The sequence below is a fragment of the Bos mutus genome, chromosome 27 (genome assembly GCF_027580195.1).
Source record: "Bos mutus isolate GX-2022 chromosome 27, NWIPB_WYAK_1.1, whole genome shotgun sequence".
In the NCBI taxonomy this organism is placed as follows: Eukaryota; Metazoa; Chordata; class Mammalia; order Artiodactyla; family Bovidae; genus Bos; species Bos mutus.
The window spans coordinates 4914453-4941353 of record NC_091643.1 but is presented as its reverse complement, the minus strand read 5'-3'; the positions used below and the strand labels follow the sequence as shown (position 1 = coordinate 4941353).

The window sequence follows — 26901 nt, the reverse complement described above, 5'->3', positions numbered from 1 at the left end:
TTTTATCAAAAATGTATATGCTAAGTACCAAAATCACTGCAGATGGTGATTGCAGCCATGAAATTAAAAGACACTTACTCCTTGGAAGGAAAGTTATGACCAACCTAGTAGCATATTCAAAAGCAGAGACACTACTTTGCCAACAAAGGTCCATCTAGTCAAGGCTATGGTTTTTCCTGTGGTCATGTATGGATGTGAGAGTTGGACTATAATGAAAGCTGAGTGCCGAAGAATTGATGCATTTGAAGTGTGGTGTTGGAGAAGACTCTTGAGAGTCCCTTGGACTGCAAGGAGATCCAACCAGTCCATTCTAAAGGAGATCAGTCCTGGGTGTTCTTTGGAAGGACTGATGCTAAAGCTGAAACTCCAATACTTTGGCCACCTCATGTGAAGAGCTGACTCATTGGAAAAGACTCTGATGCTGGGAGGGATTGGGGGCAGGAGGAAAAGGGGACGACAGAAGATGAGATGGCTGCATGGCATCACCAACTCGATGGACGTGAGTCTGAGTGAATTCCGGGAGTTGGTGATGGACAGGGAGGCCTGGCGTGCTGCAATTCATGGGGTCGCAAAGAGTCGGACACGACTGAGTGACTGAACTGAACTGCAGAAGAGTGCCTAACACACAGCAGGTGCTCAGTAAATATCTGTCTACAAAGTGCCCGGCAACCAGTCCATCATCTGCTCTCTACACTCACTAAGATCAGGTCTAGAGACACAGTGGGGGTTACTGGCATTTGGAGCACAAAGATTACGTGTCTGTGTGTTTGTGTGTGTGTGTGTGCGTGTGTGTGTGTGGTACAGGACTGTCTGGTGCAATATGGATGCTGAACATTCTTGAATGGCAAGCATTAGTAGCCAGTGGCAGCCCTCAGTTGTAAACAACAAGCAAAAAAATTCCTACATATTTCCAGATGCTTTCTGGGGAACAGTTAGCTCTACCCACAAGTTGAGAGCCAGTGATAAAAAACAATGGGCAATGCTACATCACTAAAAAGCCTAATAAGTCCATTTTAAAAATTACTAATTCTTACTATAGGCATATGAAAAGTTTACTTTTAGGGTCTATATAATATTTCATTGAGTAGATACATCTCATTTCCAATAATTTCTCTTTCATTAAGCAAGAACAATATTTATATTGTATTCAGACCTTTGAAGCTCATATTCATTTGGACCTAACTCTGCCTAGAAGTGTTATATTAACTGAGCAGACTAGAATATCAAGTTTCAATTACTTTTTGTGAAAAGCAAATTTTCAATTATAATTATATCCTTTAGTCTACCTGTAAATACAGATTAACTATGGATTAATTCTCTTCCTTAACTTCAAAAAAGGAAAAAATTGGATTGAGAATGGTTGTTAGTGCAGTATTTTTGCACATCTCATTTCATTCTTCAAAATTTACCCAAAGAAAGTAATTTTTTTTAATGGGGAAAAATTCCTTGAATGTAAAAGTTGTTTACTGTTTTCTCTACTGGTACAAAATATAGGAACCAGCTGCATGTATTTAATGGTTTACCTCTACTTTTGAAATATTACACAGAAATTAAAATAATTATGAAGAATATATTATAATAGTAAAAGAAAAAAATCTTGTAAAAGGATGTTAAGTGCTTTATATGAGATAAAGTGAACCAAATAAATATATATGTATATATACACACACACACACATAAATATATATGTATATACAGACACACATAAATATATATGTATATACACAAACATAAATATATATGTATATATTCAGTTCAGTTCAGTTGCTCAGTCGTGTCCGACTCTTTGCGACCCCATGAATCGCAGCACCCCAGGCCTCCCTGTCCATCACCAATTCCCGGAGTTCACTGAGACTCACGTCCATCGAGTCAGTGATGCCATCCAGCCATCTCATCCTCTGTCGTAGCCTTCTCCTCCTGCCCCCAATCCCTCCCAGCATCAGAGACTTTTCCAATGATATAAACACACATAAATATATATGTGTATATACACACACATAAATATATATGTATACACACACATAAATATACATACACACACATAAATGTATGTGTACACACACACACACTGGAACGCTACTCAGCCATAAAAGAATGACATAATGCCATTTGCAGCAACATGGATGGATCTAGAGATACCAAGTGAAGCTGGAGAAGGACAGATATCACACAACATCACTCATGAATGGGATCTAAACTATGACACAAATGAGCCTAGCTGTGGGACAGAAACGGAATCGCCAACATAGAGAACAAGACTGGCACTTGCCCAGGGGGGAGAGGCCTGGGGGAGGGGTGGGTCGGGAGGCTGGGCTCAGTGGGTGTAAGCTGTTATGTACAGAACGGATAAACAACTTTACAGCATAGTTCCTGTGTGTATAGGACAGGAGCTATAGTCAACATCCTGTGATAAGCCATGAGGAGGACAATATTCAAATATATATATATATACACACATACGTATGACTTGAATGACTCTGCTGTACAGCAGTAATTAACACAACAGTGTAAATCAACCATACTTCAATTAAAAAAATCCTTTTAGTTTTATGACACAATGATATAAAATTATGTATATATAGCAACCAATACCAAATTAAATGTGAGGAAAATAACTACAGCTAAAGTTTCTAGAATTATGTTTTAGATAAATTAGATTATGATACATACTGAGGTATCAATATTGGGACATTTATGAACTATTTTTATTCTGTAAATGTACTCACTAAAATAAATTGCAGGCTATTGTATCTAGTAATAAACATGAAAAAATAATCTATAATAGTATCTAATTATAAAAGCCATAATAGTTAGTATCTAATTATCTTCATTGTAAAATTAGTCCCTAAAAACACAACTAACTCTACAGTGATTGACCAACAGATTTTTAAAGTTACATTGATTCCTACCAATCAAAACCCTGTAAAAAAAGTTGCAGAAAAATCTGGAGAATAATTAGCTTATACGGATCCCCAAGACACTACAGCACTTCCTTTGTTTGATCTATAAATTATTTAAGTATGAGAGGTTATTCAGTTGTACCTAAAGAATCCTCTTTCTTATCTTCAAAAAAGGGCAAAATTGGATTGAGATTGGTGTTAATGCAGAACTTTTCACATCTCATTTGATTCTTGAAAGGTTATCCAAAGAAAGTATTTTTTTTTTTTTAATGGAAAATATTCCTGGGATGTAAAAGCTGTTTATTACTTTCTGCACTGGTACAAAAATTAGAAACCACCTACATGTATATAATGGCTTACCTCTATCTTTAAAATATTATACAGAAATTAAAATGATAATTGGGGCTTCCCTGGTGGCTCAATAGGTAAAGAATCTGCCTGTAATGCAGGAGACCCAGGTTCGATCCCTGGGTCAGGAAAATCCCCTGGAGAAGGAAATGGCAACCCACTCCAGTATTCTGGCCTGGAGAATCCCATGGACAGAGGAGCCTGGAGGGCTATAGCACAGGGTCTTGAGTCAGACGTGACTCAGTGACTAAACCACCACCACCAAAATGATAACTATGAGCATATTATATATATATATAATATTATAATAGTAAAAGAAAAAATTCTTGTAAAAAGGATTTTAAGTGCTTTATAATAATGAAAAACTTTTTTGATTCCTGTTCTGATATTTACCAAGTCATTGGGAAAAAATACTGCCTTTATGTTCTGTGAGCATAAAAGAGATGAAAAACAATGTAAATACTAAATTTGGAGCCTTCAAACTTGCTGTCATTGCTACTCTTCTAGAATAACTGCTGTGACTCTGTATTATGTCAACACTCAATCTCTTTCCGTAATAGACTTCACATTCTCCCCCGCCCCACCTTCTTCTCTTCCCCCTTCCTTGCCTGCTTTATATTAAAGGAAAACCTACATGTCAGCAAATTCACGGGATTCCTTGACCATGCAATCAGAGACAACACGGGCAACCTTTCCCCCAAAGAGTTAATTTGTCATCAAAGCACACTACTGTGCCTTGTCACCCTGCATTATAGATATTTTAATCTCCACCGAGAGACTGTAATTTAGGAGCACAGAATTCCTGGTTCAGAAGGTACCCTTTCAAGTCCTTGCATAGACGGCATGAACTGAGTCAAAGTGTCCTCCCAGCACAAGTTACTTAGTGACTGCCCAGCTTTAGTTACGGTAACACGACCCAGCAAAGTGGGTTAAAAGTTCAATATGTATCTTTTCATTTATTCCCCTCATGTGCTTCAGAATAAAAATTTATAGTCATCCGTTTTTGGATTCTTTTTTTATTCAACAAAATTAGTGAGGATCTCCTTGGTGAAAAGCATTAGCATAAGTAAAGTTGTCAGCAATGTAGGACTTAACCTCAACAAGTGGACAGTTTCATGGGAGGGATACTTATTTAAACCACTGACCACATTATAAGGGCGAACAACCAAAATTCTTCATTAGAGACCTACAATTCATGTGGTGAGAGTCCAGAGGAAGTAAAGATGAAATCTGAGCAGAATATTCATTGAAACAGGGGAGTACTATCCCATGAGTAAGATCTGGGTATTTACACCACGCTGGCGTCAGCATGTTGAGTGACAGAGTCTATATGAGAAACAAGATTGGGGCTGTTAAAGCTCTCCCCTTTGACTTCTTCACTGGACTAAAATGTCTGCTTAACATATGAGAGAGAAATAAAAGTTACGCTAGGGTGTCTCATACATGCTCACAACCTCCCAGTAACGTCGCGCTACAGAATTCTCGTCTACTTCCAGCTCAGATTTGAGGACTGGAGAGAAGAGAGGAAGATGGATGAGGACTCCAACACAAGTCCATGCAAACCAAACAGTTGTCTCCATGGAATTAATTGACTCTGATTCAATTTATCATGTTTCTGAACCGGATGATTTTTTTTTTTTTTGATGGCACATCTGGCAACATCATAAAAACTCCAAGTCCCAAGTGATTAGACAGGAATTACTTTTGCAAATTATTTATGACTAGTACTGATGTGAGCTCATTCTGAGTAGCAAGTGACAGAACTAGCCAAGGACAAATTGAAAAAAAAAAAAGACCTGGGGGTGGGAAGAAGGTCCTTTCACTTCAAGATCCTTTCAGAAAGGGCCACCATTTATCATCTGAAACTAGAAAACTGCTGTCATTAACAGATTGGAATTAATTAAGCATACCTCAAGGAATCGCCTGGCAGTCTCTTTTTCATCTGCCTGTTAAAGAAACACATTCTTTAGTTAAGCAGTTGAAGCTTTCCATGGAAAAAATGTGACCCACCCCGACCTCAGAGAGAACCTGCCAGTTAAACATCTCCTGCTGTGCTATGTGGGGCTTCCCAGGTGGCTCAGTGTAAAGAATCGCCTGCAACGCAGGAGAAGTGGGTTCCATTGTCGGCTTGGGAAGATCCCCTGGAGAAGAAAATGGCACACCTCTCCAGTATTCTTTCCTGAAGAATCCCCTGGACAGAGGAGCCTGGGGTTGCAAAGAGTCGGACATGACTGAGCATGCACACACGCTGTGCCATATAATGCAAGAGCCACAAGAAGATTAGGAAACACTTCATATTTCCTGCTCCCAAAAAACCACCACCACTGACATTTTGTCCCAAATATCAGTACCTTGATGACCTCAAGAAAAGAAGGCAACATCATTTGGAAACATAGCGCATCTTCTCCCATTATGTTTTTGTTGGATGTGTGGGTCAGCGGGATGGTGCTGGGAGGGGAAAGCAGAAGGGTATAGGAGCGTATGTGCTAATTATCCCTTCCTTCATCCAAAGCAAATGAATCCAACGGACGGAAATGCAACCTTGAAGCCATCTGCTTCTGCTGAGGTAGCTTTCCTTCCATGATAAAGAGTCTCTTACATATTATTGAGGGCTTCCCTGGTAGCTCAGCTTTACCAGTAAAGAATCCGCCAGCAATGCAGGAGACCCCAGTTCATTTCATGGGTCAGGAAGATTCCCTGGGGAAGGGATAGGCTACCCACCCAGTATTCATGGGCTTCTCTGGTGGCTCAGAGAGTAAAGAATCCGCCTGCAATGCGGGAGACATCGTTTTGATCCCTGGGTCGGGAAGATTCCTCTGGAGGAATTTATGTATGTCCTATGTATGCAGCCCACTCCAGTATTCTTGCCTGGAGAATCCCCATGGACAGAGGAGCCTGGAGGGCTACACTGCACGGGGTCGCAAAGAGTCGGCCACAACTGAGCAGCTAAGCACAGCACATACATTATTTATCATTTCCGCTTTTTCTTCAACTTCTTCATATTCCTCCTCTTCCTCAAACCCCTTGCCCCCTTATCAGTCAACTGACTGAAGCTTTGGGAAAAACTGAGTCTGATCCAGGATCTGGGCAAAGGACCTTCCACGCGGGCTTCGATTCAGTCCACATGCTGGCCATGCTTCCAGGCAGGTAAGATGGGCAGAGCCTCACCAAGAGAAGATGAGAGGAGGTGGTTTTAGCCCGGGGTCACTGGCTGGGTCCCCATGGAGGTTTTTTTCTGGCTCCAAAACCGACACTTTTAAATACGCTGTTCTACACTTTTCCGTAACTTGGTGACTGTTGGAACCGACTCAGAATTGTTCTGTGAGGGAAAGTCCTGCTCCTTTGACTCCGTAGGTCCTTGTCAGGAGAGTATAACCTCAAATTCATGGCTTCTCACGGCTGACAAAAGTCTTTGGCTAAAGAAAACAGTTTTTATGGAGAATTGCCTGAAGGCTATGAAGGCCTTTTTTTTTTTTTGGTCTTGACACACTCATATTTATTTTTGGATTAAGTTCAGATTGCAAGAGAGCTATATGTACCTGGAGACTTTGCTTGGGATCCCCACAGGGACCCGCCTTCACGGACTGAACCCTGGAATGATTAATTTGGCCTGCATTGAGAGATGTTATTAAAAACACAAACTCATGAACAGAGTCAGATTTACCATGTTGTCGGCCTGCCCTTGGCGATACAGTTGTACGTGTTCTCTGGGTGGCTAGATGGTTCTGAGTTATGAAGCCTGTAGTCCACGTGACTCTGTGGACCCTCTTCTTGGGACAGGACTTCACGTCTTCTGAGCGACACTGAGGACCTACCTTGGGGGATGCCCTTCCTTGCACTGGCCTCATACTGGTTTCAACCCATTTCCCCGCATTTATTTTCTCTTTCCCCAGCGTTCTTGTTGTTGTTTTGCTGTTGTTTTAGTTGCTAACTTGTCTGACTCTTTTGTGGACTGTAGCCTGCTAGGCTCCTCTGTCCATGGGGTTTCCCAGGCAAGAATACTGGCGTGGGTTGCCATTTCCTTCTCCAGGGGATCTTCCTGACCCAGAGATCAAATCCACATCTCCAGAATTGGCAGATAGAATATTTACCACTGAGCCACCTAGGAAGCCCTTCCCCAGATGTCCTCCTTTACAATTCTAAAAAGTTGAATTATGAATTTTTTGTTAAGTTATAAAATTTATTTTCCTCAATGACGTAGGACATACATAAATCTGTTAGGTAAAAAATACCTCCATTTGCTATGGAAAAAATAACCAAATCTATACAGTTTCTTACTTAGGCGGTAATTATGATTTTTATAGACAGTAAGATTGATAACAATTATTATCTGTCTGGTGTCTATGAAAAGAAAAGTGTTCTTAGGAGTGGGGCATGGATGGAGCATGTGGATATAGTACGAAAAAGCTTTGAAGAACCTGATAGAATAACTTTCCTACTCCAAAGTATCTCCTCAGAAATCCTACCACTCACTGTTGAGTCAGGACCTTAAATGAAAAGTTAGCATTACAAAAGGCAAATGTCCCTGGAAGGGTTAATTCCTTGAAAACAGAATCGGGCCTGAATACCTTTAATGTAACCCTCAGCTCTGGGAAGACAAGGATGCTAATTTATGCAGGGCATTTGTTTCAGCTGAGCACAACTGAATTAGCTCAGTAGAAGGTCTCCTTTCCTTCATTTCAATTAATCCCACAAGTTGCCATTTAGCCTCGGTCCCCAACCTTTTTGGCACCACGGATGGGTTTCACAGAAGACAGTTTTTCCGTGGCCCTGGGTGAGAGCTGATGGTTTTGGAATGATTTAAGCACATGACTTTTATCATACACGTTATTTCTATTATTATTACATCAGCTCCAACTCAGATCAAGTATTAGATCCCAGAGGTTGGGGGCCCTTGATTGACTTAATGTATTCATTCATACAGTTAAATTTAGTGAGCACTTACTATGCATTAAGGACTAAGCAGCAAGGGTGGAATGGTCAGCGAGACAGACGTCACCCAGAATAAAGAATAAAGTTAAAGAAAGCATCACAGATAATCCCACGACCAGCAATAAATATTATAAATAAGCTCCCCAGGCTCTGTCCTCAACCCACATAGACATCCCTAAACATATATACTTGGTAAAAAGTAGAAGCATATGAAGTATTCTTAATATTTAAAACAAGTCTATTAAGTGTATAACTTGTCTTCCCCACTAAATATTTTCATGTCAATATATTAATTTCTCCATCGACATTTAAGAGTTGCTTATTCATTTCATTCTCTCTATATTTTACTAAATCGCTTTTTATTAGCCAGGAAGATTGTTGCTAGTTTTTTTTTTTTTTAATTATAAACAAGTCTATGCTAATATCTGTGTTCTCTCAAGCACACTAAAACATTTATTTCTTATGAATAAATTCATAGCAGCCAAAATGCAAAGCCATTGGTATGAATATTTTAAGGCCTTTGTCATTTACGGCAAAATTATTCCATAGAAAGGATATATCAATTTTCATTCTCACCATCAACGCTATATATATTTCTCTATAGCCTGGGTAACAATGGGAATCTTTCTTTTTAAATCTCTGCCTTCTTATAACAAGAGATATAATTTTAATTTGCATTTCTTTAAAAATTTGCATTTGAACAATTACTTTGAAGGCTGAAAATTTTAAAATGTTATTATTGGCTATTTTTCTTTCTTGGTAACGTGTGAATTTTCTGCTCAAGGCTTTTGCCATTTTCCTTCACGTTTCCTTTCTCCTGTTTCTAACACATTAAGGATACAGTCATAGTTTTTATCTTTTTAATGTACACTTAATAACCACAAAAAGTAACCCGTATGTGTATGGGATAAAGCATATTAGTAACACGGATATTTAGGGGTTAGAGCTCTATCACTCCCACTGCGTCTACCACATACACTTTCCCTTCCCATTTAACACCAGGAGATATCTGTAATCTGGAATTTGGTCTTTATTATTCTCCTGATTTTTTAATGCACAGTTTTATTACAAACATATCATTTTTTCTAAACAGTATTTATTTTAGATTTATAAAAATAGCATCCTCTATGTAGCCTTAAAGAATCTGCTCTTCTTTTCAATATTATGACTCTACTGTCTATATGTGCTTTTGCCTATAACTTCATTTTCACTGATGAAAAAAATTGACTTTAGGGAATATGTATTTGTCTGTTCATAGATATTTGGATGGTATTCAATTTTTACAATTTAGGAACAGTGTTACTATGACCATTCTTAAACATGAGTCCTGGCATTTCTATTATAGAGCTTCTCCTATGACCTACAGACAAATTGCTTGGTCATAGGAAATCTGAATATTACATTTTATAGAATAGCGCTGAGCTATTTTCTGTACAAGGCTGTATATTGTCACCCTGCTTATTTAACTTCTATGCAGAGTACATCATGAGAAACGCTGGGCTGGAAGAAGCACAAGCTGGAATCAAGAGTGCAGGGAGAAATATCAATAACCTCAGATATGCAGATGACACCACCCTTATGGCAGAAAGTGAAGAAGAACTAAAGACTCTCACCAGCAATGTATTTCAGAATATGTTGATCAACATTATACCCAACACCTGGTACTGTCACCACACTTCTTAATTTTTCAGCCTAATGGATAAAAAATGACATTGCAAGATGGTCTTGACTTGCATTTCCTTAATCACCAATGTGTGGTTGATATGGGACATCAGAGTTATTTTTTTAGTAAACTGAAGTCTACTGACTATGTCTGGTTTGGATTATTTGTCTTTCCTTCTGATGTACAAGGTCTTTCCCTTTCCTCTGTATATTCTGTCTGCCCAGCAACTGGAGTGCAGTTGGACTGATGCTGGTGTCTGCCCAGCAACTGGAGAGCAATTGGACTGACGCAACCCCACCAACAAGCCTTGTCCGTTCCTTTCCTCCACAGCACTTCTCTGCTTGCCCATTTCTGGACACACATCTCTTGCTTTCTATTCTCAAAAACTTTGACAAGTACTAAAGAGATGTTAACCTTTGCAGCAATATTTATTTAATGTATATTTACTTAAACCTATCAGGGGATTCAGAATAGAACGAGACAGTATTAATAGTGGCACATGCATATTTTGATTTGTGACTTGGTTTTGGTTTTTTGAATAAGATTTCTTGTGAAGAAGAAATGAAAGACAAATCCTGAAACTGCCTCCAGGGTGTCAAAGCAGGTGGTGGGTGGGGGGCGGGTGGGTGGTCAGGGATGGTGTGAAGTCCCGTCATGCCTCACAGATTGCCATCAGAACCCACGGAAATCCCTGGTTTGCCAAATATTCCATCCAGCCATTCTGATAAAAGAGGTTTACTAAGCATGGGAAGGGCTTCCCACGTGTCTCAGTGATAAAGACCCCTCCCTGCCACTGCAGGAGATGTGGGTTTGATCCCTGGGTCGGGAAGATCCCGTGGAGAAGGAAATGCAACCCACTCCAGTATTCTTGCCCGGAGAATCCCATGGACAGAGGAGCCTGGCGGGCTACAGTCTGTGGGGTCGCAAAGAGTCAGACCGGACTTGGGGACTAAACAACAATGGTCAAGCATGGGGACAGTGACTGTCTTTTCAAGCACATGGCCATCATCGCGTGCTGCTTGTATAAACGTCAAGACTAATGTTCTCCTTTAGGTATCATGTTGAGTTGGTGAACTTCATAATCATTAAGCAAGTAACATCAGAGAAATTTGATATTAATAGAAGGAAAACCATCATGGTTGAGAAATGAACGTTATTGCAAACATCACAGAAATTAAATCAAACATTATTAGAGACTGTTTATAGAGACAGAGTGACCTGCAGAGCCTGCAACCCTCAGTGGAGAGGAGGGCTCTGCCTTCGCTTGTGTCCCCTGACTCTGAAGGGAGCGTGTCTGTGATAGACAGCCTCAGATACATGTGTTTCTCAAATGTGGACTCTTTGTGATAAACACACACTCTGCAGGCCATTGTTACTCATGAAAAAAGAGTCATTTCTAATACCCAAACTTGAGACTAGGATCTCCTGGAGAATTCTGAAATTTAAAGGAAAATCTTGGCAAGATGTAAACTCTGGGAAGTGAAAGCTTCCTTATGCCTAATATAGACTTTAAAGAATATGGAAAATACATGTGCGTCCAAGACCAGCCTTTACACTTAGGAAGCCATGCTCAGAAAACACAGTTGATGGAATGACAGTCTTGGGGCACCAGAGAGCTTTGCTTATGAGTGGACTGATTCTGCCAGCGGAGCGCAGGTAAGGGTGATGATTGTTACTATTTACTGAGTTCCTGCTATTCTAGGACTGTTGTAAGTAGTTTACATGGATCAGAGGATGACAATCTCATCATAGCCCTTTAAAACAACCATTATTAATATGATTTTACAGATCAGGAAGCTGAAACACAGGTTAAAAAAACGTTTTGAGGACACAGATGGGGTCTGGAAATAGCAGACTCTCTTGTCTGCCATCCTGTAGACAAGATGTACCTCTTGTACATCTCCTGTGCCGTCTGTACCATCTCCCCCAATGATCTGCACTGATCCATTTTTAATTCAACAAGATGAACTTTCCCTAATCTGTGCTTCTGTCTTGACTCTTGCCCCTACAGGAGAGGGGCAGTCTCTTAACAGTACTGCTCACAGTGTGGCATGGGATTCAGCACTACATAACGGCTACATGACTTACCGCTGTCATCAGTACCCACAAGACACAATCCTTGTCCCCAAAATGCCCCCAAACTTTTATTTTATCTAGACAGTTGTCAAGCTTATGGGCACTGGGCAAAATATCTTTACATTAAATTAAAAGATTGCATTCTCATTGGAAAATGGTCATTCCCAGCAAATACTACAATGATTTTTTTTGTTTTTAGATTTTGACAACAAATTGAAACAAAAAAAACCTCTATCTGTACAAGTTTTATACTATTAAATTTGACTCATGATACAAAAGACAGAGACCCAGGTAACCACTTTACTGAAGGCAAAGTTAACCAGGGAAGAGTTTGGTGAGGCTTGGAATCCTTACATGTGATGTAAGTAAAGCTTACATGTGATGTAACTTTCAGATCAGAGATCAGATCAGATCAGTCCCTCAGTCGTGTCCGACTCTTTGTGACCCCATGAATTGCAGCACGCCAGGCCTCCCTGTCCATCACCAACTCCCGGAGTTCACCCAGACTCACGTCCATCGAGTCAGTGATGCCATCCAGCCATCTCATCCTCTGTCGTCCCCTTCTCCTCCTGCCCCCAGTCCCTCCCAGCATCAGAGTCTTTTCCAATGAGTCAACTCTTCGCATGAGGTGGCCAAAGTACTGGAGTTTTAGCTTTAGCATCATTCCCTCCAAAGAAATCCCAGGGCTGATCTCCTTCAGAATGGACTGGTTGGATCTCCTTGCAGTCCAAGGGTCTCTCAAGAGTCTTCTCCAACACCACAGTTCAAAAGCATCAATTCTTCAGCGCTCAGCCTTCTTCTGTAGGTTGTCTCAAACAATTTTAAAAGATTTTTGGCATGTATCAGTTGATGAAGCTAAAATAAGATAAGCTGAAAGAATCTCAGATGTGGAGAACAAACAGAGGTAGATGTACAGAGGACAGAGCTGGGACAAAACCAGCTTTCAGCAAAAAGAACGTGTCATTGAAGGAAGGGTGCTGGGGCTGGAGGGGGAGTTGCTCAGATTTTCCTGTTCGAAGAGGGAGAAGCCACTAAGAATTCTGGAAGGTTAGACAAAGTCACTTAAATTTATAGCTCACAAATCCTGAAGAGAGACTGCCAGGGGCAGCAACGTGATGCTTAAGATACTAAAGAGCCGCTGATGATGAGGAGGATAAGATCACTGCGCCCGTACTCTCCCAGTGACTGGACCTGAAATACGGACTTGAAATAAGAATGACTCTTCTGGAGAATCTCACAGGCTCTGACATGACAGTGATGGGGAACCCGGCAGAACTTTGAGGGTAAGGCTTTAAAACTAAGAAGAGCAAGACGGATGTTAAAGAAGGCACATGGAGGTTATAGGAGGGGGTGGGAGTTTAATGTATAAGGAAGAGACCAAGAGAGAGCAAAAGAGGCGTAGAGAAATTCATTCAAAACACGGAAAACACTGTGGCTCCTGGCCGTGGACTTGTAGCTGCCAGAGCCAAGAGAGTCTGGCTACGATGGAAAAAAAACCCTCCCCTAAAATATCACTCATCAGTTCAAGCCAACAGAGTCACATCATGCAGAAGAAGAAAGTCACTGTGAGAACAAAATTATGTGAAAATAGCTGAATTACTAGATTTTTTTGGAGGGGGGAGATAAAAGGCGTAGTTTTTCCTTCTTCAGTGGTAGGAAGGTACGGTTACAGTAACAACACGCCACAAGCAGTTCTGGAGGCCAGAAGCCCAAAATCAAGGTGCCAGCAGGGTCTCTCCCTCCTGAAGTCTGTGGTGGGGCTCTGCCATACCTCTCCCCTAATTCTGATAGCTTGCTGGCAATCTTTTTTTTTTTTTTTAGTTGAAAAAAGATAAGTCAACTTAATTGCTTAGTAGTTTTGAGTTCTGGTTTCTTTATATCTTGGGTTTGCAGTAAGTGGAAAATATAAAGTTTCCTTGGGGTCCAGAGAGACTTACACAGGTGGTGGGGAAGATCCCCCGGAGAAGAGCATGACAACCCACTCCAATATTCCTGCCTGGAGAATCACATGGACAGAGGAGCCTGGCAGGCTACAGTCCCCAGGGTCATAAGGAGTTGGACATGACTGAAGCAACTCTCACTTAGATAACGTCCAATAAACATTATTTTGCAAAATTCTGAGGGGTAATAGATTTCAGGTTGATAAAATTCAATTGTTGCAAAAAAAAAAAAAAGACCATAATGAATTTAAAAATAGGCTTTCACTATGTTTAGTTAGCAATTCTATCTCTCTTTTAGGGCTTCCCTGGTGGTTCAGATGGTAAAGAATCTGCCTGCAATGCAGAAGACCTGGGTTCGATCCCTGGGTTCAGTTCCTGGGTTGGGAAGATTCCCTGGAGAAGAAAATGGCAACCCACTCCAGTATTCTTGCCTGGAGAATCCCATGGACAGAGGAGCCTGGTGGGCTACAGTCCATGGGGTCTCAAAGAGTAATCAATGAAAATTATATGGAATAAAAATCTGTGTAGACAAATAGGAACAGGACTTCCCTGGTGGCCCAGTGGTTGAGAATCCACCTCCCAACGCAGGTGACGTGGGTTTGATCCCTGGTGCTGGGAAGACTCCACACACAGAGAAGCGAGGAAGCCCATGTGCCACAACGACTGAGCCCACGCTCCAGAGCAAGAAAAGTCACTGCCGTGAGAAGCACGTCCACGGCAGCAATGAGTGGCCCCTGCTCAGCGCAACTAGACAAAGTTCATTCATAGTGACGAAGACCCAATACAGACAAAAAAAAATAACTATTTTAAAGAGAAATAGGACTATATGTTATTTTCTGAGCCTAGAAACAGAGATTATTTTGCACAAGTTTGTGAGTTGGCTACATGTGGCACACTCAAGTCTCCTATTGTGCTACCTCTCCAGATGGCCCATTTATCTATTTTAAAAATATTTAGGTGGCTATATTTCAGTCATGTAGTGTGGTAGAAAGAACAAAACACTCTCCTCTACATGTAGAAGTTATCATCCAAAGAGACAGCTAATACGTTCAAGCAACAGCCACATTTGAACTGCAAAATTAGAAATACGACTGTTTTAAAAAGGAAAGATCCACTGTGTGCTAGGTTACAGCAGGGAAATTTGATTTCTTCATGGAGCTAGAAGAAAGGCAATGGAAGGAAGGTGCTCCTTGGGCTGAAATGCAAAGGCACTGATGTCTCTGATGTTCTTTCTCCTGTGGCCGCATGACCCCAAAATTCACAGTCTCCTCCCTGCATCTCTGCCTCTGGGTCCACATTTCCCATCATTACAAGGACGCCGGCGTACTGGACCAGAACCCACCCTAATGACTTCATTTTAACTCGATCATCTGAGAAGATCCTACTTCTCAGTACAGTTATATCCATTTCATAGATTCTGGAGGTAAGGAGTTCAACATCTCTTGGGGAGACATAATTCAACCTCTAACAGTCTTGTACGTTTTTCCTAGTAAATCCTAGGATGACATCTCATTGGAAGTAGAACCTGACAGGACACATGAATAAGAACCGATCGCTCTGATGGGTTTCCCAGAAAAGCCTCAGACAGACTCAGAGGTGCCGACTGCAGCACTTAACCCACGTGTGTTAAGTAAATACGAGAAGAGTGAACTCGTGAGTAATGATACATTTGGTTCCCTTCTGTACACCTTAGAGAGTCTGATTACATATCAGGACCTGGAGGCAAGGGCTGGACGGGTCCTTGCCAACCCCACGTGCCATCCAAGATGGGAAACTTAAAGCACCTTCCTCCTTTCCCTGGATCTTCTGCCATGGCTTTTCCTAGTGCCGACTCACCGTCCCATGCCCGGCACAGTCACAGGATTTGGTTTTGCAAACCTTTTCCTGTCCATTTCACTTCTAAAGTTTCTTCTGCTCCTCTCAACAGCTAGAGCGTTTATTTTAAGCAGTTTATTTGACACTGTTATTTTTTCACTGAATCATTCCAGCATCCCTTCACCTATCCTTTCATTCCAATAATCTTCAACATTTTAGATGCAATGCTTCTTTTAGTAACATATGTCATAATACCTGCTTTACTATATCAACATGAGAACTATAGATAATATAGCCCACTTGCATATGTAATTTGAAAGAAGATAATATGATGCCCTGACTGCAATATCAAGAGTGAATTAAAAGAAGATCACTTATGATAAAATAATAGTTATTTCAGTGTGTAAAAATGCTCGAGCATAAAGAAATGGTAAGATGCTTGTCCCTCTAGGCAGAGCTGCAATGGATGTTTTAACTCCAAATGCAAGTTGACAGAAATGTGTGGTATTGGTGAACAAAATACCAAGAACAACACTGCCATCAGTGACACGATTTCCTGAAAAGGTGAATGACTCTTAGAAACACTCTGAAAAAAAAAAAAACCCTCAAAAAATGAAGATGAACCTCCTCTCGGTTTACACAGCAGCAGGAGACCCTGGTTCGATTCCTGGGTCAGGAGGATCTGCTGGAGATGGGATATGCTACCCACTCCAGTATTCTTGTGCTTCCCTGGTGGCTCAGCTGGTAAAGAATTCACCTGCCATGCGGGAGACCTGGGTTTGATCCCTGGGTTGGGCAGATCCCCTGGAGAAGGGACAGGCTACCCACTCCAGGATTCTGGCCTGGAGAATTCCAGGGGCTATACAGTCCATGGGGTGGCAGAGTCAGACACGACCGAATGACTTTCACTTTCACTATAGACACAATAAAAGCATACAATATTTTACCATTATACTTAAAGTAGAATTACAGTTTCGCTTCAGTTAATCATAATTTCTTTGGGGGAGGGCTTTTGGTATGACTAGTGGAGACACTGGGACGCCGTGAGATATCAGGGAATTCTATCACGCGCAGTGCAGCCCTGAGCCCGTGTCCATCAAATGCTCATAGTTCTGCCAATCACTGTGACATCCAGAAGCATATCCACAAATTTCCAAAACCCTCTGCCAGACAGAACCATCGATTCGCTCACTCCATACACTCTGAAAGAGCTTCAGCAGGACCAGGTGTTCAGGTTAACAGATGCAGGGAGGAGGAAAAGCGATGAAATCAACTAGACCGCAGAACAGGACCCTTATCATAAATAAAACGCACACAGTAGGTACACAGGTGAAGGGGGATGTTACAGGCTTTAAAAAATCAAGGTCTTTGAAGGCAAAGAGCAGTCAGAGTTTTAGATCTAAATGAGTCTTGGTGACCATGACTTCCCAATAGGAGTGTAAGACAGTGTTCTAAAAACCTTTGCCCCACCTCAATATCCATTGCCATCAGGAGGTGTGACAACGAGGCTGACTTTGGTCACAGCAGGGGGAGTTCAAACCTGGTCCCACTGTTTTTGGCTGGGGCAACTTTAGGAAAGTTGGTCACCTCAGTCTTTATTTTTTAATTCTTTCCAGGTGGCAGACAGAGGTAACACATGGAGCGCACTGAATAGATGGCAGCTACTTTTAGCATCATTCTTACAGCAAAGTGGAAAACAAGCGAGCGGATGGTACCGCCTGTCTGGCACCGTTGGAGGGTCTGGTGGCCTCAAGCTCTTGGCGGTGGCCTGCAGCTCAGACGGGCTGCCAGAGTCTGTCTCTGTCTTTCCCCCCTCTCTCTCTCTCCTTTCCTCCTTCCTTGCCTCCCTCCCTCCCTCCCTATCTCCCGCCTTTCCTCCCCATCTTTCTTGCTTAAATTTTCAAGAATCATTCTCATGTTAGAGAGAACTGAAGCAGAAAAACCGAGAAGCAAAACAAAATAGGGAATTATGTCAATCCAACGACATGGCGCGAACCCCCAGAGCTGCTGTGGGAGGGCTGAGCTGCACCCTGAAGACAGCTTGGAAGGCAGCCCCTGGTGGCATGCTACTTGCCCTCAAGCCCAGCTACGTGGATGCGTATGGAGGCTAACCTCCCACCACTCAAGGTCATCCGAATGGGTTTTTGATCATTAGAAGCAAAATAACCCATCTGAAATGTATAGGAGTTGTAGATCAATGGACTCATCAAGACAGAGATTTGGAACCCATGGGAGCTCTCGTATGTCACGGCCGACTCAGCCAACTCAGAACTGCTGTGGTTCCAGTTTTCAGAGGTTCGATTTTCATGAGTTCAAAAATACTCTTTTTAAATGTCTATTTAGGGAACTTCCCTGGTGGTCGAGGAGCTAAGACTCCGAGCTCCCAATTCAGGGAGCCCAGTTTGATCCCTGGTCAGGGAACTAGACCCCACATGCTGCAAGCAAAGATCCCGCCGTGATGGAGACCAAATTTCCTGTGTGCTGCAACAAAGACCCAGTGCAGCCAAATAAATGCATATTAAAAAAAAGTCTGTTTAATTTATTTGATAAATCTAAAGGAATTCTAATATAAATTCAAAAATACCCCTTTCTTTTCCTCCATTCGTGGCCTCTTTTTGGTCTATTTTTTTTTTTTTTTTCTCCAAACATCCTCTTCTTGGAGATAATCAAAGGAATAAGCTTAGAGGAAAATTCATTCCTGCTTTTATGATCACCTCCGTGGACTGAAAGCCTATTTCTATTCAAAAACATACTTCAAGAGTTGAGATTCTCCTTTGGGCATCGCAGTTAATTTGATGAAATTGAACAATAATCTTTTTGTTTCTAATTCATGTTCACATATTCCTGATCCCCCTGGGGTAAAGTTCGACAAACAGCTCCTCGTTAGAACTATTCAGAGGATTCCACGTTCACTCACTCAGAGTCTGGGGAAATGGTACGGACATCGAGGAGATGGCACAAAGATCCCTTTATTATTGGGGAAAAGAGGCATCTCACTGAAGCAATCAATGCCTCCTCCCCTGTAAGGGACGGCCTCTGATATGATATGCACAAGGCCCGATACGAAAACTGTTCAATCACGCCAAAAGCTTAAACTCTATCCAAAACATGCAGGTGAAAGCCTTTGACATCTCTCAGCCTTAGAAATTCAGAGATACACAACCACCACCAGCAGATGAAATGGGCAAAAATTACTACTGTAACAGCTGTAACACTGGTACACCTACTCAAATTCCTCGCAAGTTTTGTTTAAATGTATTTTACTTTATTTGTATTTGGCTTGAAAATCATGAAGGCTACATACCTATGAACCATACTATTACATGCGACATACACACTAAATGCCAGCAATATATTAAGTCCCAGACACATTAAAATTAGATGCGATCCAGTGGGGTCCAGTGGGGTCACTGTGTCTGTTTAAGGACAAATATCACTTGCAGGAGGAAGAAGATAAGACTACAGAGCCAAGGATGATGGATAATACAAGTCAATGAGTTGGTTCTAGTTATCATCAATCTGCATGTATTTGAAACAGGATCAACACCTCCGGGCCCATTGTTCTTCACGTGCAATAAGAAATTCCAATCTGGCCGCACACCCTGCGTTAGACAAGCTGGGTAAACAAGGCTCCTCTGGGTTGCAGACAAGCGATAGAAATAAGACCCATTTTATGTCCCGTCATCGTTAATTCTGAGATTCACGGTCTACCTCTCCAGAGGGTTGTTTTTTTTTTTTTTAAAGCAAACACCGAATTTTGTGATTTTTGACAGCACTTTCTGATCAGTAAAGAAGCGGGGGAAACAACCCTCATTTTAAGATGCTGGCGTTAAATGGAGATCACTTTGAGAGAGGCTCCGAAGCCAAAACTCTTAGTATTTTCCAGCTTACCACAACCTATAAAAAAGCACATGTGCGGCCATAAAACAGAACAAGCAGCCATGAAAGGAACATAAAGAGAGGCAGACGGACAGTGGGCCAGCGCTCACAGAGAGCCCTGGAACATTAAATTCTGAGTGTCCCTGGCACAGCGTATTGGGCTTTCCTCCCGTTGGAAGCCTTGCTTGCTGGGGACGACGCGCTTGCTGCTCACAGCAGAGAACTGAGTGGAGACATCGCACTGACTCCCTGCCTGTGGGCCCACCCTCAACCCCTCACTGATGAAAAAGGACAGCCCTCCCAGGGAAGTTGCTGAAACTGAAGAGGCTGTGAGGTCCTTCATCCTCAGGGGCTCTGTGAACCGTCCTGGGAAAGAGACACCCACAGTGCAGCGGGGGATAATCCGAGGCCTTCAGCAGCTCTCACTGCCCAGCACATCGGGAAGCACAAGCACTCTGGAGCCTCAAGATCTGGGCTTGGAATTTGGCCCCAACATTAACTAGCTGTGTAAGCGCTTTACTTTCTCTAAGCCTCATAGTCTTCATCTGTAAAATGGGACTGTGGCTCATGGCCTGGCAGCAATATTAGGGATCTATTTTAAAAGTTTAAGAATGACGTGCCTTAAATAAACGCTCAGTGGATTATCTAGGAGATGCTCAATACAGGGTAGGTTGTTCTTACTACTTATTTTAACTCTCTCTTTTATGTATTTCCTCATTTCTAAGCTTATAGAGACTCAGTGAAGTAAGAATTAAGTCATAAAGCAAAGACGAGGACATCACATGTGGAAGATGCCTTAAGTTCACTTCTCTCCTGCAAATATATATATATTTTCCTTTTTGTCGGAAGGTTCTGGGGAAGAGAATTTCTGAAAGGTGGCCACGAGATTCCCTCTGAGTTGTGCGTGGTCACAAATGGTCATCCCAATAGCCAGAGGCTCCACCACTAGCACAAACCAAGGACAGACGGGCTGCTCGCCTGAAAACAGCGCGGAGGCCAGGAGAAAATCTGAGCAGCGACATAGAGGGCCATCTCGTCCTGGGTGTTGAAAGGGTCCTGGAGAGGCTCTGATTTCACCCCTTTATAGTACAGCTCTCCTTTGTAATTTATACTCCGTCTGTATCCTGAAAAGATCGAATGTGACTTTTATAAAAGACTATCCTTTAAATAAAAATATTTTCTAGTTTATGGAAGAGAAGCTTGGGAAGGCTGAATGACTATAAAGGAGATGTTGGGTCAGGGACTTTCTCATATGTGGGAATGGGAACCTGTGTCCCCTAGGAAGACAGAGATCCAGTTCTGGCCTAGGAACCCCAGGCTGGAGAGTTACGGCGGAGGCAAGAGTGAGGAACCGGGGTAACATCAGTAGCTGCTACGGAAACTGTCCTCACTTGCTCCTGAAGTAGGAAGTTCTCCAGCTATATATAACATGGTGCTGAAAGAAGCTTGTTACAAGGCAGGAGAATTTATGTTCTGCTTGAGCTGCAGAGTCGAGGTGTGTATGGATTATGACAGCAGCGCCAGCAGGGTCCATCGTGCAGGGACAGGACCCCGTGATGGAGTCAGCACTACCGCGTTTGCTCCCTGAGTGTCCCATGGCAGCCAGCTTCTCACCAAGCGTGTGTTTTGCTACTTATCAAGACTTTATGAAATGTGCCTACCTAACTGACCTCAGTATATAAATAAAACTTCAAGTTTAATTTTAGCAAGAAACAGTTTGTGTGTAATTTTTTTTTTTAACCTGACCCTTGTTTCCCGGTCTTTCTAAACCACAGGCTTTAACAAAGACAACTTCCTCTCAGAGGGCCAACTAACAGACGACATGGCAAGAGTGCCTTCTTTTAATGTTCTTCTTCTGAGCAGCTTTCATGTACTTCATCTACTACAAGAAGTAATTAAACCCGGTATTAGCCAGAGTGTGAAGCAAGCCAGCTTTGGCGTTTCAGGCCTGACCTTTCTGAACCTCGTCCTTTTTCTGCCCCTTCTCCGGACACCATTGAGTGACATCTTCCAAGATGCAATCATTCAGCACCCTCTCACCCATGTCCTCAGAAAAAACTAATTATTCATCCTCTTTTGTTGAACTGCAAACACTCTTCTTCTGAAAGCTGAATTATATGAAATCAATATTGACGAGCTTTGAAGTGGAAAACCAGGAGTTGCATGATGAGTCAACTTAGTATTGATGGCATCTTGTGCTTTTTCAGTAATTGTGAAATGAAAAGAAGAGCCTTGTGTTTACAGGTGATCTTGGGTACAATCTAGCCCAGCTTGTTCAGGGTCTAAGGAATTAGAGAAGCTAACAGTTCCTGTTAGACACAGAGCATGACTAGATGTGGGATGAGTTGATTCCTATCCCAGTGTTCTTATCTCCATAACAGGGGCCAGCAAACTTCTGTAAAAAGCGAGATAGTGGATATTTTAGGATAAGTGGGCTATATGGCTTCTATCATTGTAACATGAAAAGAACTATAGATAATATGGGGCTTCCCTGGTGGCTCAGAGGGTAAAGAATCTGCCTGCAATGGGAGACCCGAGTTTGATCCCTGGGTAGGGAAATACTCTGAAGAAGGGAATGGCAACCCACTCCAGTGTTCTTGCCTGGAGAATTCCATGGACAGAGGAGCCTGGTGGGTTATAGTCCACGGGGCTGCAGGACACATCTGAGCGACTAACATTTTCACTTTCATAGACAATATGTAAACAGATGAGTGTGGCTGTGTTCCAATAAAACTTTATTTACAAAAACAGGTGGTAGACTGGCTTTGCCCTGCAGGCTGCAGTGTGCCAAGTGCTGCTCTGTAGAATTCTAAAAATATCTGCAAACAGATGGGTGAGGGATTTGTATGTTGAGAGCCTGTTCGAGTGTTCGGGGATGCTCATCCAGCATAAAGATCTCACTGTCCTTCCATTTACTCTGCTCTGCATTCTCCTTACAATCAGCAGCCAAAGAAGGCCAACATTGCTGGCACGTGCTGGTGGGTGTATCGGGGCTGCAGCCACCCACCTGCGAGTTGTTTTCCACCTGCAAGATTAGATCACCCAGGATGGCACTAAAACTCGTAACTCCAAGGAGTCTTAACTTCTTGGCTACATCTACAAAATATACTTCTGATCTAAGGAAAGGAATGTGTTAGAATGTGTTGTCCATCAGGCTGGCTGTGCTACACAATTAGCTCCTAAGGGAAATTTTAATAGCTTTAACAATCATTTAGTCAGGCCCCTTCCTGTGTTCGTTGAAAGTAACCTCATTATGCCATTTGCATGTTGGTTGAACAGGGTTTGAACTGGCACCTGGGTCAGCTAGATAGTTCAAATACACCTTTTTTTCCCCATCTCTCTTGATAGCCAAGAAGGTATTCTGGCTGCATCTACTTTCAATTTCAACTTGAGAAGCATGGGAAAATGCTATTACGCAACTTAAAAGACTTTATTGGTCACATGCTTAGGCCAGAAATCCAAAACACAGAAGAGAATTACCATCAGGTCATGCATTCCAAGAAGGAAAATAGATCAGTAAATATCAGGCACGATAGTAGAGTGATTGCAGCCAACATTCCTGCAGTGAGAGTCTGTTCATCTGTCCATCCATTCATCCATCCACCCATCCATTCAAGCCTCCATCCATCCATCTATCCAAATACCCAGGCATCCAGAAATCCCTCTCCTATGAACTTTGAAAGCACCATACTAAGAGCTGAGGGGTCCCAGTGAGGTGGGGCAACCTTCCTGCTCCCAGTGAGCTCAGGAGGGAGAAACTAAACAGCAAAGACAACCATGTAGCAGATAAATAAGTAAATAAAAATAAATATTAAAATAATTAAAATAAAACTTGCAGCTATAGGAAGTGTAATATAAAAATTAATTGTATCACACACACACACAGAAAAATGAAAGGAGTAATTTAAAGGAGATACTTCTAAGAACAAATATTTGGAACAACACCTCAAAAAGCAGCAAAATATGAAATAACCAGCAGGCAGAGCTCTGAAGAGCTCCTGCCGAGCTGTGAACCTGAAAGAACTTAGAGAAGATGCTGCAGATGCCTGATGCAGCGCTGTTGAACCCATATGCCTTTTACGTCCCGGTGCCAAACCAGGAAAACCGTTTCCAAAAGGAGGAAGAGCTCGCTGGTTACCACAGCCTGCCTTCAAAAAGGCAGGACTATTGTTCTTTAAATCACGTAATACGGATGCTTTCTATGAATGAGTCAAATCAGTTTTTAAGAACTCTAAATTGAACTACTTTTATCTTAAAATACTGTAAACCCAACATTTTAGAGAAGATTGGAGGTAAGAAGTGGCTCAAAGACCCAAAAGTGATCAAGGACATTTAAAAAGCTCATGGGGTATGAACTGGTAGCCAAGATCCCCGGGAAGCTGAAAACAATGACAGGTTTTATCTGTACCCAGGAAATGAGTAAGATTCAAAGGAAGATCTCACGACCCGAATCAATGCTAAAACCAGGATTATCGTCAGTGATTTTTATGGCATCATCTAATTCATTGCTCATGTCCTTTATCAAATGACCAATTTCTTCAGGTATACTGATCACATCTTTGATCAACATTTCTGTTTACAATTTACCCAATAGAACTAAATACCAATGAGGTTTTGAACGGACCAAATTTTAAGATTCACCATTTATCTGGTTTCAAGTCACCTTTCTGCTGATAGAACCAAAGGTACAGTTCTAGATCCAGAGGAACCGGCACCCAACGAAATGAGAACGCAGCCTGGATATGAACCACCCTGCTTTCAATCAACCAAGAGCAAAGAGAGAAGACTGCAGCGGTACTTACTTGCAGGTGAGGGGGTGCTGCACCCGCTCGGAGGCGGCGGGCCGTGGAGGCCGTGGAGCGGGGGCAGGGGAAGTCCGCCGATGACGGGCGGGAAGAGCAGCGGGTAGGGCGCGGCGGGATAGTGAGCCATGTGGCCGCTCACCGCCGGCACGTGGCACGCGGGGCTTCTGGTCGTCATGTTCCGCCTTCACGGGATGAGAGGCGCTCGGAGGCAGGGACGCATCACTCCAGGCCTGGCACCAAAGTGGGGTACGTCAGTTCGGAGCGAGAGTGGAATCTGAGCTGTGATCTGGGCCAAAGTCAAGAAGGTTCAGCAGATGACCTTGCTTCCTTCCAGCACGGTTTCTCTGCCCCTCATTTTGCCGCGCTGATGACAGGAAGGATGGCTCTTCGTTCAGCTTCTCAGCTGAAGGCTGGCAAATGCTATCACTTAAAAAGTCCAGAGCTGCTAATCCTGTAAGGAAAAAAAAAAATATGTATACCACACAGGTCAAAAGTATGTGCTTCTTTATTGTTATTACATGAAAAATCTCTACTATAAATCTGGGACTCCTAATTCCCAGTTGTTCCCCTATACTCACTACCTTAATTTTCTTAAATTCTCAAATTCTAATGTAGAACAAAACTTCTACACAATTTCAAACTAACCCTTACTGTCTGATATTAAATAATCCCCCTCACCTAACCCTATCTTTCCCCATATTCCTCCCCACCCCCACTTCACTTCACTTTTCTCCAGGATACTTAAGCAGCTCCATCCATTATGTGGGGGAGTGTTTGTTTATATCTCCTCCATTAGAATGCATTCACTAGGAGGGCAGAGTTTTTCTCCGTTTTGTTAAAAGCTATGCTTTAAGCTGCCATAAGAGTTACCTAACACACAATAGACTCTCAAAGAGTATTTGTTGACTGACTCACTGAATGAATTTTGTTTCTTACTTCTTTTAGATAAATTTATTGTTTAATGTTGTTCTGATCTGTGTGCTTTCAAGACCTTCGACTTCCAACTTTGGATTTTACGTAGCCATTTGGAATGACCTACTCAGCAAGATAAATATCATGGCGAGGGAAAATTATAACCTAGCAAAAGTACGGAAGAGACACAACCATTAAAGATCCGTGAAATAGTTTGATATCAGTTCCTCACTGTAAACTTTCCTGTAAGAGCGCCATCCGTCCATTGGTCTGCACAACCATCAAATCCATTTGTCCGCGTTCACTCCTCCATCCATCCATCCAGTCCTCACTTGCCATTATGTGCCAGTTGCCAGTGGAGGCACTAGAGTGCACAGCATGATCACGTGCTGCTGCACTTCTAGTTCTCATGAAGTTTCTAATTTTAACAGCTCCTAACTGAGGTCGTAATGCTAAGGGCATTCAATCGCCCTGTTCCCCATGAAGGACACTCCAAGGACACACAGCACTCAGAATTCCTTGATACAGAAATAGATTCTGGGGTGGGCTGACAGTGGACTTCATAGGCTCCCTTGGGCCCTAATGACCAGTATTCGCTAAAATTCCCAAACTCCTGTGCCCTGTGAATGGCAAGCCCTGAAGGTCAACCATCTGGCATGAAATAAGAACAGGATCTCAAGGCCAGCACAAAGTGGTGGCGAAGAGCATGATTTCAGAGCAAGACCGCCAAGGACAGTCATGGCTCTGTCCCCTTGGACAATTATCTTGCCCATCAATAGGTCAGTTTTTATTGTAAAATGGGGGTAATAGCAGAATTGGCTTCAGAGGGGTGTTGTGAGGATGAAATGAAGTAATGAGGTAATTCCAAAAGAAAACCAGTTCCTGGTGCAGTGAACACCAGGTAAATGATAAACTTCTGGCAATGTTTGCCTTTCTCGTCTGTGTCACCATCAAATAATACGATTCTGAGAACAAGCTTGCTGGAATGAACTGTGGCTTTGAGGTTAGGGCAGGGAGGAGACCATATCACAATGTTACCCAGGACCCTATGGGCCTTCCCAGGACAGACCTCTCCCCCATATCCTCTGCTACAGCTCCTCTCTAAGGTACCTGGATAACAGTATCTCATGCATATTTCCTGAGTTTTTCAGATACCAAAGTGAAGTGAAAGTTGCTCAGTCATGCCCATCTCTTTGCAACCCCGTGGACTTACACAGTCCATGAAATTCTCCAGGCCAGAACACTGGAGTGGGTAGCCTTTCTCTTCTCCAGGGCATCTTCCCAACCCAGGGATCAAACCCAGGTCTCCTGCACTGCAGGCGGATTCTTTACCAACTGAGCCATCAGGAAAGCATGGACATCTGAGCTGAGCCATCAGCTATCAAGAAAGCCTAGATGCTAAAACTATCACCAAAGGGAAGAAATGAACTACCTGATGATCATGAGCACGTAGCCCCCAGACCTGCTGACTCCCAAAGACTGATCATCAACCAATCAGGGAATTGTGGTTGAGCTGATCACATACCCTGAGACATCCCTTCCTCTCCTGGCCTTTAAAAATGCTTTGCTGAAATCTTCTGAGGAGTTCAGGGTGTTTGGGGCAAGAGTCATATGTTTTCCTTGCTCAATCC

The 26901-nt window shown here is 42.4% G+C and overlaps 1 protein-coding gene across 2 annotated transcripts in view; it reads right to left on the bottom strand.

Annotated features, from left to right (window-relative positions):
- Window positions 1–24800, bottom strand: part of RARB (retinoic acid receptor beta) — a 447193-nt gene extending 422393 nt beyond the window's left edge. Inside the window, exon 1 of one of the 2 annotated variants that reach the window (XM_070364222.1) lies at window positions 24356–24800. In XM_070364222.1, the coding sequence (XP_070220323.1) occupies window positions 24356–24533 (178 nt within the window). In that variant the 5' untranslated portion in view covers window positions 24534–24800. The remainder of the gene's footprint in view (window positions 1–24355) is intronic. The other variant, XM_070364220.1, reaches the window with a different exon arrangement.
- Window positions 24801–26901: the final 2101 nt, after the last annotated feature.